Source organism: Vespa mandarinia, chromosome 15, assembly GCF_050613455.1.
Source record: "Vespa mandarinia isolate Hongniang chromosome 15, ASM5061345v1, whole genome shotgun sequence".
NCBI classification, from domain to species: Eukaryota; Metazoa; Arthropoda; class Insecta; order Hymenoptera; family Vespidae; genus Vespa; species Vespa mandarinia.
In genome coordinates this window covers 2,612,501-2,625,000 of record NC_140824.1, presented here as the reverse complement: position 1 = coordinate 2,625,000, position 12,500 = coordinate 2,612,501, and the positions used below count along the sequence as shown (strand labels likewise).

The window sequence follows — 12,500 nt, the reverse complement described above, 5'->3', positions numbered from 1 at the left end:
AAGAGAGAGAGAGAGAGAAAGAGAAAGAGAGAGAGAAAGATGCGTGCCAGGAGTGTAGCACCGTTAAACGCAAAGAACCGATGATGATCGAACGTACGGCACTACTCGTACGCGGATACCGTACATACTGGACAGGTAGCTCTCATGCGAGCAGAGACCGAGCTATCCAGCTGGTATAGTTTGCTTGTATTGGTGCTATAGGTATGCAGTCGCGACACGCGGTGACTCGACGAGCTGCCTTTCTAACCGCAGCCTCCGCTGCCTCCTGTGTATTAAAGACGCGACTCATCTCCTTATTCTTATTCTTTATACTTTACCTTTCTCAAACTTAAACTAAATATGTTTATTATTAATACAAAACCCAAGCGTTATCATAATTCTCTTAGGGAATTTTTCTCAATTAGATTTCTTTTTAATTTTTTTTCCTTCTTTCCTTTCTTTTTCTTCTTCTTTTTTTTTTTTTTTTTTTCTTTTCTATTTCTTTTTATTTCATTTCATTTTATTTTATTCATTCCTTTTTTTGCTTCTGCTTTTCTTGTCTTTCTTTCTTTTTTTTCTTTTTCTTTTTTTTTTTTTTTTTTTTTTTTTTTTTTTGTTAATTTTGTTCTATTTTTTTTCCTTTTTTTTAATTTATTAAAACCATCGTTCAATCTAACCACGATGCTTGCTTTCCGTTGTTATACCGATAATCTTTATTTTCTCTCTTTTCTTTTTTTTTTCTCTCCTTTTTCTTTTTGCTTTGTAATTATATTAATATGTTTATAAGGAAGAAAGAAAAAGAGAAAAGAAAGCGAAAGTATTTAGAAAGTTCGCGATACGATATGTTGTATTTTGTATGCATCGACGTATCGAGGATTGCATACGTGCAGGCGCGATACATTTCATACATGAGTTTTTACTTAGCATTAATTTTATAATAGTTTACGTTATACAGGCGTAATATTTGATTGATTTTGACGAATAACGTTTTATTTTAAAGACATTGATATAAACGAAAAATTGATTATTTTATAAACTTGGAAAAAAATCTTTTCTTCCTTTTTCTTTTATATTATCTCCCGCTTTATATTATCTTCATATATATATATATATATATATATATATATATATATATATATATATATATATAAGAAGAAGATAAGAAGAAGATGATAATAAGAAGAAATGATAAGAAGAAGAAATATTATACTTAAATATCATATACAAGAATATATTATATTATATATTATTTATATTACATATGATATTATATATGACAATAATGATTTATAAAATTGAAAGAATAAAGAATATATTTAAATGAACAAAATTTAATGCATCCATTAGTGTCTTTCGAACGTTTGCCTTCCTTTTTGGGTGCATTAAGTGGATCAGAACGATCCGGACCGAACCGGACCGGATCCAATAGACTTTTGGGTTTGGATATAATCCAATCATGTTACAATTTACAAACGTCTATTATACGTATTAATATTTTAAATAGAAGAATCGATAAGATTTTTAATATGTATATATATATATCTCTATCGAATTCTTTTTTTTTATTTCTTTTTTTTTTTTTTTTTTTTTTTTTTTCTTATACATTCATCCAAATTTCAATTGTAATAATGCAATAAAGTGATATTCTCAGTGAGCATAAATCTACAGAATATTCAACTACTTTCACTTCGTCGTGGTTAAATCGTCTCGGTGAAGCGAGATTACATGCTATAAATGTGCCTTCTCTCTTCTCATCCTCTCCTTGTAATTAACTAGAACGTGTAATGTAAGGTGGGCCTGAAACGTAGTGAAATCATTCGGCAACATAGGTTTAGTCTAAGTTGAATTCTCTCTCTCTCTCTCTCTCTCTCTCTCTCTCTTTCTCTCTCTCTATCTCTCTCTTGGTTACGGTCTAAACAGAATTTTAAATAAGGGTTTACCTCTATCATTATGTGTATATAATAAATAAATAACTATATATGTATATATATATATATATACACATATATATTTATATAAATGTGCAATGTAATATCTTTTGAATATTTATTGAGTTTAACGTTTGATGTTACGTTTCTTAAACGAAAAGAAAGAAATTTTTATTCGAGTACGAATGTATTTCAAAATCAAAAGGGACTCAGGTTAACAATATTCTTGATCTTGATCTTCGTCGCAAAGTCGTCATTCAGGTTCGATTCGAGTAACCTTGTTTGGGCTGGAGGTCGAGACACAGAGAAGTAGCGGAGTCTGAACTCCGTGGAAGTGGTCAGGTGGCGTTAACCAGTTTGCGTGATAACGAAATGCGCAAGAGATCGTGTCTTCGTGTCTCGAGAGAAAATAATCCTGTAAGATTTATGAACAAGCCTAATAGTAAGAAATATAACATGAAATAACAAGGAAACAATTGAGGTATTTAATAATAAAGATCTTAGAGATGTTCATGAACTCTTTTAACGTAATAATCTTCTTCGAAAGAAATCTTCGATCATACATTTCTCCTACAAATGATATCTATTTATGATTTTCCAAAAAGATAAAGAATATTTTTCGATAGAAATAATAACATTATCATATTTTGTTCGATCAGTATTTTTTTTTTTTTTTTTTTATTATCAATAGTAAATATTTGATAAAATAAATTTATCATATATAAATATTTTGATCGATATAAATGATTAATTGTCAAGTTTGCATCCGGATAACATTACTTGTATTATATATTTTTTATATATATATATATATTTATTTATTTAAAATACTGACCAATTGTTTAAAAATACGAAAAAAATTAAACAATTGTTTAATACAACGAATAATAATCGAAGAAGAAGTTAAACATTTTTGGAACAAGGCAGAAAAAAAAAATACATTCGATTATAAAGTTAAATATTTGTGACACCATATTGAAAATATCTAATCAAATTGATACCATTAAAATTTTCCGATGCACTTTGTAATACGTAACTTTGGTAAATACTAATTGCAGTAGTTCAATGATTATCGAATGATGAAATAGTCAATAGAAAATTAAAATTCAATTAGTTCTTATGATATGACGACACCACGGGGTTACAATATAACCTTCAAGAGTCAAATGGTACAAAGTGATAAGAAGAAAAATAAACTATATATTTTTTTGCAATTATAATTATATTATTAATTTAATTCCTTCGCTGTCACACACATACTCTCTCTCTCTCTCTCTCTCTCTCTCTCTCTCTCTCTCTCTCTCTCATACACTCTCTATCTATTTCTATCTCTTTCTATATCTATCTTTATCTCAAGCTCCATTTGCATTTTTATCATACAAATATTTAATTATTTATTTATTTATTTAATTAATTAATTCTAATCTTATCGACTAACGTCATCGTAAGAAAATAGAAGTTCGTTCGGTAACTATACGGTATCGAAGTAATTTATTATTACATTAAAAGATTAATTATGCTATCTAATTGTGATCCACCAACGAAGCAATTGCAATTAATTATAATTATTATTATATCTTGAAATAAAACGTCGTAAAGGGATACAATTTTATTAATGTAGGCATGGTTTTTTTTTCTTTTTTTTTTTCTTTTTTTTTTTCTTTTATTAAATCATCCTCTAATATAAAAGACATCAGACGGACGTACGAGAAATGTGTTGGAAAAAAAAAAAAAATAAATAAATAAATAAAGAAGAAAAAGGAAAAGAAAAAAAAAAGTGAATGTGAAAAATGAAAAAAAAAAAACAAAAAAAGAAGAAAAAAAAGAGAGAAGAAACATGAATCACTTTGAAGGCAGATCTTTGATGGTGTGATTATTAGAAATGCTTTCACATTCCCTGGATTAATAAAATATAATCCGCTCTCTTGTTGATCTGTATACATATCACATATTTCGTGCGTTCTACCAAAGCTCGTTCTTAATTTAAACAAAAAAAAAAAAAAAAAAAAAAAAAAAAAAAAAAAAACGAGGTAAAAAAAACAATATATATATATATATATATATAACGAAAATAAAATATAACGATCGATGGTGAGAACTTCTGGAGGGAGTAAAAAAAAAAGAGAGAAGAGAAAAAAGAACTCAAATAATAAACAACGATATGTTCTTTAACGTAAATTAACAAAACCTGAAATATCACAGCAATATGTACCATACATAAAACATATACATACATACATACATACATACATATATATATATACATATACATATCTACTAAAGCATATAATTATCGCTCGATAACGTGCGCCATTACTTCATTAATACATTATATATTAGAACGTATATATTATAATGCTTCTTGTATATAAAGAATCAATTTTAAACACGTACATACAAAAGTACATACATACACACACATATATATATATATATATTTATTTATTTATTTATTTATTTATTTATACGTGTATATGTATGTACATACGTTTTAAAGAAAACATCACGAGAATAGAAAAATTTTATGATTATAAGTCGATTGGATTTCCGATAAAAACTATGATGGTAGTCATAACAACGAGGAACAAGCTACGAATGTTCAATGTGTTGACATGTCAATACAAAGACACAAGAAAGATCTGTGTGATATATGGGATATATATGTATGTATGATTGTATATATGTATATGTTTATATATGTATGTATTTATGTATCTTTGTTCTTATTATCACGGTGACCTCATTTCGACCTAACCTTCGATCGTTAAACGTTCTCTAACGGTATTCAATATTAAAAAAGAAATGACAAACAAACACAAACAACAACAAGGAAACAAAGAAAAAAAAAAAAAAAAAAAAAAGAAAACAAAAATAATTTCCAGCTAAAGTCCATTCTGATATAATAGTAATAATAATAATAGTAATAATAATAATAATAATAATAATAATAATAATAATAATAATAATAATAATAATAATAATAATAATAGTAATAATGAAATGGTATTAACACGTTGATTACACATTGAATTTATTTGATTCAATTTAAAATTTTCTTCTGTGACATATTTTTATGGCAATTATAAAAAATTCTAATTATTATCGATAGATGAAATGTTAAAAATTGTAATTTTCTTTATTACTTATTATTTTTCAATAATTATATATTACTATAATATATTTGTTAATATAGTAATATCCCTTATAAATGTTATTTATCATATATTACTATATATATATATAATCATGAGAAATAGTTTAATACAGTAAATATACTATATAAAATTTATTATTATACATATATAGTAAATATTACTATATTAAATCAACGTGTTAATAATAATTATCGTCATTCGATTAGTTTTTTTTTGGCCTTTTTCTTTTATTTTTTTTTTATTATTTTTTTTTATTTTTTTATCTTTTTTTTTTTATTTGTGATTTCTTCTCTTTTCTCTTACCTATCTCTATTAAATAAATCGATATTAATTAAGGATAAAAATTAATAACAATCAGGTAACTATTTCGAACACGATAATAATCAGATATATTGGCTCGACTTATTCGAATTTCTTTAAAAATTAATATAGTATCTCCTTTCAATAAGGAAATTTGTTTTCCATTTTCATATCCCTAGATTTTCGCGAAAGGAATGAACTAGATTTAAGAAATTTACTCGATCTTTCATTTAAAACGAATCTTTTTGGATCGAACGGGATCGATTTCGAATAGGGAAATTCGCTTCCTTGTCTGATCTCACGACGATCCAATCGATCGCTCTTGTTTTGTCTTCTTCTTCTTCTTCGTTTTATACTTTCGTTCGAATTCGTCAAATTATTTCGATTGATCATACTCGATGATGATTTTATTCGATCGTTTCTATCACGATCGAACGAGATCATTGATGATGGAAAATATTTTTGAGTGGGCTGCAAAAAGCTTTCCGAATCGTTCGATCTTTGTTCTTGATCCCTTTCGTTTCGAAGTAATCTCATCGATTTCGACCATCGACTTATATCGAATCGTGGAAAAACGAACATCGATCCTATCTGTTCCCCGTTATCATCGTCGACTTGAAAAGGATATAATTTCCATATTTTCGTAGCTCTCTCGAGGCTCTCCTTCGACTCGCACAACGCCATCTTGAACGGTAATCTGTAATGAAAAAAAAGAAAAACATTCTTTTGCTTTTCGAAATTCAACGATAATAATAATTAATTATTATTATCGGATTATCAAAATTACTATTGAGACTACCTGGAGGGTAAGCAACCTTGTAAGGAATAAACCGTGACGTGTCCTTGAAAAAGTGACTCCTCGTTCGTTCTTTTTCTCTCGAAGGAATTGTCGGTCGATCGATAAAATCTTTGGGTGTTTTCGTTTCTTTGGGGAAAAAAAAAAGAGAGAAAAAAAGAAAGAAAAAAAAGAAAAAAAAGAAAAAAAGAAGGGAGAGAAAAAAATAAGGACAAAAATAAAATTAAATGAATCGTCATAAAATAAATTGATAAGGATAATTATTTATGAACGATTAAATATCAAATAGTATGAATTTATTTACCTTATAAAATGGCATTGTGGTAAATCAGGTGATATGTAAAGACAAGAATGCGGTGTATCGATATAATCGATCGACGGGATAATCGGAAGTGGAGACTTGTTCGAGTTTGTCGACGAAATAGATAGATCATTCTCGTGGAAGAGATTGTCTCGGACGGAAGTTGATCCTCCTTCCGAAACTATCAGTAAAAGAAAGAACATAAAGCATTCCAACGGATTACGCTTCATCCTTTTAAATAATAAGTTTAGAATCGTCCTCGTGTTCCTAAAATTTCCTGCAAAAAAAAAAAAAATAAAATAATAATAATAATAATAATAATAATAATAATAATAATAATAATAATAAGAACAAAAAGAAATCATTTCGTTTTCTCCTTTTTCTTTTCTCCTTTAATTCATTCCATTTAAAAATAAATAATATTATATATATAATTAAAGAGATAAATTAATTCAATAATCATAAAAACTATTATACAACAAGTGCGAACTGTATAAGAAAAGTTATTATGTAAATTAATTGAAAATTAATTTAAAAAAAGAAAGAAATGATAATATTACATCAACGAAATCAAATAATTCGAGAAATAAATTGATTGGGGAAAAAAGACAGCGATTTAAAAAAAGAAAAAAAAAAAAAAGAAATAATTATTTGCCGATCGCTTTAAAAAATAAATTCTATGAAGTCTTAATTAAATCTTAACTAAAAAAAAAAAAAAAAAAAAAAAAAAAATTAAGAAAAAAAAAAAAATAAAAAAGTGATTTTGTCCATTGTTAGAAGCGACACTTTCTTCAGTCGTAAATCGCATAGAATCGTAACAGAATGAGTCACTTCATTAAAACGCATATGCATCCATATGCGACAGTATAATTGGATAAAGGTATGAGCGCTTCGTGTAAATACTTTCATTTAATTTATTAACTTTCGTTCGAGCGATTAAAGGGAACTATTAGGGCTGATATTGCAAGAGTAAATAAATGGGGAGTATCGTGAGAGAAGTGCATGTAACTAGACGACATTGTTCGTTGCAACGGATAATATCGGCATCGCGACGCTAATAGCTGTAACAATGATAACCGGCCGTTATCGTATCCAAAGTGGTACAGAACAGATAGACGAGAACGGGGTAGAGAATGGAAAACAAACTCGTCGTCGTCGTCGTCGTCGTAGTCGTCGTCGTCGTAGTCGTCTGGTCGTCATTGAGATTCGTTTAATGGGATAGCCCGTTAAAAAAAAAAAAAAAAGAAAAAATGTATAAACAAATAAAAGGAGAAAGAAAAATAACAGCAGCAACAACAACAACAACGACGACGACGACGACGACGACGACGACGTCGATGAAAAAAGAAAAAAGAAAAAAAAAGAAGTAAAAAGAAATTAAAAGAGAGAATAGAAAAGGTAGCAATAAAAATTGGATTAATGGAAACGAGAAAAATAGGAATAAATGTAAAAGGTCAAAGTAGAATCGATAAATAAAGTAATCGATAATCTTTCGGAGAGAAACATAGAAAGAGATAAAAAAGAAAATAAAGAGAGAGAGAGAGAGACAGTCTCTTATCAATTGAAGCTTTTTCGAATTACTCACAACAACGCAATTGACTTCATAAGACACAAGTGGAAATAGAAAATAGAAAAATCGGTAATTGTTCGCATAGACGACGAGATGTCCATGAGCTATGTCATCTTTCTCTCTTTCTCTCTCTCTCTCTCTCTCTCTTTCTCTCTTTGGTACTCTATCTAACGACGGGGATATTCCTCGAATAACAACTTGGTTGTGTTTACACAACGACGAATAAAATGACGAAGAAAACGACGAAGAATACAACGATGACTACGATGATGTCTAAGACGATACATAGTATGACAGTGGCCGACGATTATTGAGTGGCGCTAAGTATGATAAAAAAAATTATTATAATATTAGCTCTTATAATTACCATCATTATTAACCATCACCAACCACTTTCTCAACCTTCCTCCTTAACCTCTCCCTTCCAAACTTTACCCCTTATTTTCTATTTTTACACTCACGTACGCGCGTACATTCTGATAATAAGAGAGAAAGAGAGATAGAGATAGATAGATAGAAAAGAGAGAGAAAGAGAAAAAGAAAGACAAAGAGAGAGAGAGAGAGAGAGAGAAGGAAAATGTCATTCCGTGGAGATTGCACACAGTGTAGAGAGGATTATATTGCCTAGATCGATATGCAAAACTAGTAAGAGAGAGACAGAGAGAAAGAGGATAGAGAGAGAGAGAGAGAGACAGAGAGAGAGAGAGATAGGGATGCTGATACAGGCAGATAATGCGAGCACTGGACACGCGACACTGCTAACGTTTAATCGTGCCTAACGTCCGGTAACGATTCGCGCGGTAGTCTATTATAAATGTACGTACTGGTATTGTGTATGTGTGAATGCGTGCATTTGTATATATATATATATATATATATATATATATATATATATATATATATATATATGCACGTAAAGAGAAACAGCTGATATCAGCAGGTATAGTCATTGAACCGAATGAAAATTATTCAACGTCGAACGTGTCCTCCTTTTTGATCTTCCTTGACGATTATCTTTGATCAAGTCGAATTAAATCGAATTGAATTGAATCGAGTCAAATCGAATTGGATCGAATTGAATCGATAGGTTTGAAAGTCATGATTGGCTTTCGTAACAAGCCGATTCGAATGTTTGGATGTTTAATTAGCGTCTACGAACGATGTTCATCAGCAACGACAATAGAGTGAGTCCCAGACGGTAGAAGAAGTATGCGACACCGAGGCCAATCCCCAACGAGAGATACTAAGTACGGGTTATCGGTACGATATACTATTTATAAGTACGCCCACGGCCCATTAAAAATACATCCGCAAAGTATTCATTGCGTATATTATTAGATTGTCGTGGAACGTCTTATATGCGGTAGTTAATCGTCTCGATGAACTTCGCTAAATTTCTCTCTCTTTTTCTTTCTCTCCCTCTCTCTCTCTCTCTCTCTCTCTCTCTCTCTATATATATATATATATATATATATATATATATATTTCTATCTGTATCCATTTATCTCTCTCTTCCCCTTTCTCTCTTTCTCTCTCTCTCTCTCTCTCTGTTTCTCTATCTTTTTGATATTTAAGAAACAAATATTTCCAGCTGATCCGATAGAAATTTTTCAATAGCTCTCTCTCTCTCTCTCTCTCTCTCTCTCTCTCTCTCTCTCTCTCTCTCTCTCTCTCTACTCTCCCCTCACCCCCCCATACCCTATCGATTTCTCGATCATTATTACGAAGAATAAATATTTTGCATAATCCGTACGATTATTTATTACGAAAAAATCATCAAAATATGTTAATTAATATTTCGACGAACGTTTCGTTTCGTATTCAATATATATTGATTGAAAACGACATTGCACCAAATCGTTATTTCGTGCGCTTTTATATTTTCTATCTAAATTATGAGTCATAAATTTTGAATGTCCTTCTTGATATTTGACGGTGGAAAAAAAAGACAACTAAAAAAAAAAAGGAAAAAAGAAAAAAAAAAAGAAAAGAGAGAAAAAAAATTCATGATCGAAGTGATATCATGAACTATGAAAGGTATTAATGATAATATAAAATTAAAGTCGCTATAATTCCAATCTCCCCTATCTCGCATTTTCAATTTATATTATGAGTCACAAAATTTCGAATTTCCTGCTGTATATTATACATACATATACATATATACAATCATGTATATACATATATATACATACACATATATATATATATATATATTTATATACGCACAGACACCGTTTCTATAAATTATGAAAAGCGATAATGGTGAAGAAAATAAAAGTCATTAAATTCGTATATTATAATATTTGTGTCACATGAATTTCGAGTTTCGGTAAATAACGATAATAATTCATTTCAAAATGTACAATCTAAAAAATACTTCGTCAATTTCATTAACGCGAAACATTAAGGACACCCGTTTTCTCGGACACGTCGAGATAAAAAAAAAAAAAAAAAAAAAAAAAGATAAAAAAGAAAAAAAAGAAAAAAGAAAAGAAGAAATTACGTGAGATAGAAATCCATTGCAATTTTCTACGTACATCGTTCTATACATTAGAATAACATTTGAATAATATTTGAAAATTTCATCTCCTATTTAATTCCTTACCTTGTGATTCTCGAATGGCGATATAAAAGCGCTCTTCATCGATTCTCTCATCCAGCACTGCCACAACGTGCCTAATCGCTTTTTTCACCCTCTTGTCTTCCTCTCTCTCTCTCTCTCCCTCTCTCTCGCTTTCTCTCTGCCCTTCTCCCTTCTCCTTCTATTCTCACGAATAATTAATCTCACGCGGTATTTCTCGATGACGATCAACAGCAATAACAAAAAAGAAAAAGAAAAAAAAAAAAAAGAGAGAAAAAGAATCGAAACGATCAACTTGCTGAGAAAAGTTCTTCAAAAAGAAATTATTTGTTCTCCGTTAAGAATAAAACAAAAAAAAGAAAAAGAAAGGACGAGGGGTGATTGAAAAGTAACGGGTTTGTATGATATTATAAAGAAAACTCGTTCTTTGATAGTAAAACTCACAGATATTATATATATATATATATATATATATATATATATATCGATGACTTGTTGACGTTTAAATTGAATGAAACGATTTAAACGAAATAAGAATGTAGGAGGATATAAAATGGGGCGTTGGGGGTGCGGAGGGGTAAAGGGAAAAAAGAAAAAAGGAAAAAGAAAAAATTCGTTCGCAAGATAAAAGGAAAAGAAAGAAATATGGAAACCTTAAGAAGGGTTTCTAGCTAAGAGCACGTAAGAGAGTGTCCACGTTGACGTCGACCGTACTACTACCGCAAGAAAACTCCGGGATACATCGAAAGATATGAAAACACAAGCTGATCGTTTCAGGTCCCTACCACACGAAACATCTCTCCTCGTTTGCGTTAGCATCACGAGGACTGCGTCACGAAGCTAACGTTGCCTCGATGAAAATCGTTCGATTCTCTTATATACATGTTTCTCCTCCTTTGGCCACCATCTTTAAATTAAGATTAATCTGATTATTTAATTTTCACATTAAATAAAACCGTACAACAATTTTATTTTATAATCGATGAAAAATCAAAAATATGATCACTATAATTTTTTATGAATTTCAGAAAAAAAAATATATATATACATATATGTATATATATATATATGTATGTATAATACAAATGTATTAATAAAAGTAAATTTGTTACGTAAGAAAATAATGATGATCCCACACTGGGTGGGTGGTGGTGGGAGTGGGAAAGGAACAAAAAAAAATTGAAAGGAAAAAGCAGCAAAAAATAACGGAGTACGAATAACAAAACTGAAGAGGGAGTAGGTGGATGAGGAGAAGTAACACGTGTTACTTACTATCGTTACCAATGATCCGTTCACGGAGGTCAACGGATTTAATCTGAGGTCAAGAGACAATTCCTCTCCCCCTCCCCTCTCTCTCTCTCTCTCTCTCTCTCTCTCTCTCTCTCTCTTTTCCTATGTATACAATGAATCTACAGACAAGCGCACATATATATATATATATATATATGATACGTACATATATCTAATTTTAAGTGATATTGAAAGACAATCGAAAAAGGTTTTTTTTTCGGTATTTTTTTTTTTTTCAATTAATATTAATCGATCTAACGATATCTTTCCATTTGATACTTTGTAAAAATAATTAAGATCCTTTTTGACTTTTCGATCTGATATATAAAGGGATTCCATTTAATGGTGAAGGTTAAAGGATCTCGGCCACGTGACGTCATATATCGAATTTTAACGGAGTAAGTAAGGAATAATTGAGTAATACGCACGTGATCTATTTGAGTGCACGTGCACCCAACACGTGGAGTCGAGAGAGGGAAAACATTGGAGTTCACGTGCACTGATTTAATCCCTTAATACAAATGCTACCTGATTATTATTATTACTATTATTATTATTATTGTTATTGTTATAGTTGTTGATAGTGGTGGTGGTGAT

General features: G+C 29.8%; 2 protein-coding genes across 11 annotated transcripts in view; both read right to left on the bottom strand.

The window, feature by feature from the left end:
- Positions 1 to 163, bottom strand: part of LOC118444556 (uncharacterized) — an 18,624-nt gene extending 18,461 nt beyond the window's left edge. For 3 of the 6 annotated variants that reach the window (XM_085661605.1, XM_035872930.2, XM_035872935.2), the window contains exon 1: positions 48 to 163. The gene's annotated coding sequence lies outside the window, so the exon portion shown is untranslated. The remainder of the gene's footprint in view (positions 1 to 47) is intronic. The other 3 variants (XM_085661606.1, XM_035872932.2, XM_035872931.2) reach the window with 3 other exon arrangements.
- Positions 164 to 5,330: 5,167 nt separating this feature from the next.
- The window catches only part of LOC118444609 (uncharacterized), a 15,372-nt gene continuing 8,202 nt past the window's right edge, over positions 5,331 to 12,500 (bottom strand). The window contains exons 1-5 of one of the 5 annotated variants that reach the window (XM_085661722.1): positions 11,267 to 11,479; positions 10,638 to 10,794; positions 6,463 to 6,736; positions 6,162 to 6,287; positions 5,339 to 6,059 (exon numbers count right to left, since the gene is read on the bottom strand). In XM_085661722.1, coding sequence (XP_085517848.1) covers positions 5,504 to 6,059; positions 6,162 to 6,287; positions 6,463 to 6,689 — 909 coding nt within the window. In that variant the 5' untranslated portion in view covers positions 6,690 to 6,736; positions 10,638 to 10,794; positions 11,267 to 11,479 and the 3' untranslated portion in view covers positions 5,339 to 5,503. Of the gene's footprint in view, positions 6,060 to 6,161; positions 6,288 to 6,462; positions 6,737 to 8,396; positions 8,660 to 10,637; positions 10,990 to 11,266; positions 11,480 to 12,500 lie in introns of those variants that run through there. The other 4 variants (XM_035873028.2, XM_035873029.2, XM_035873031.2 and 1 more) reach the window with 4 other exon arrangements.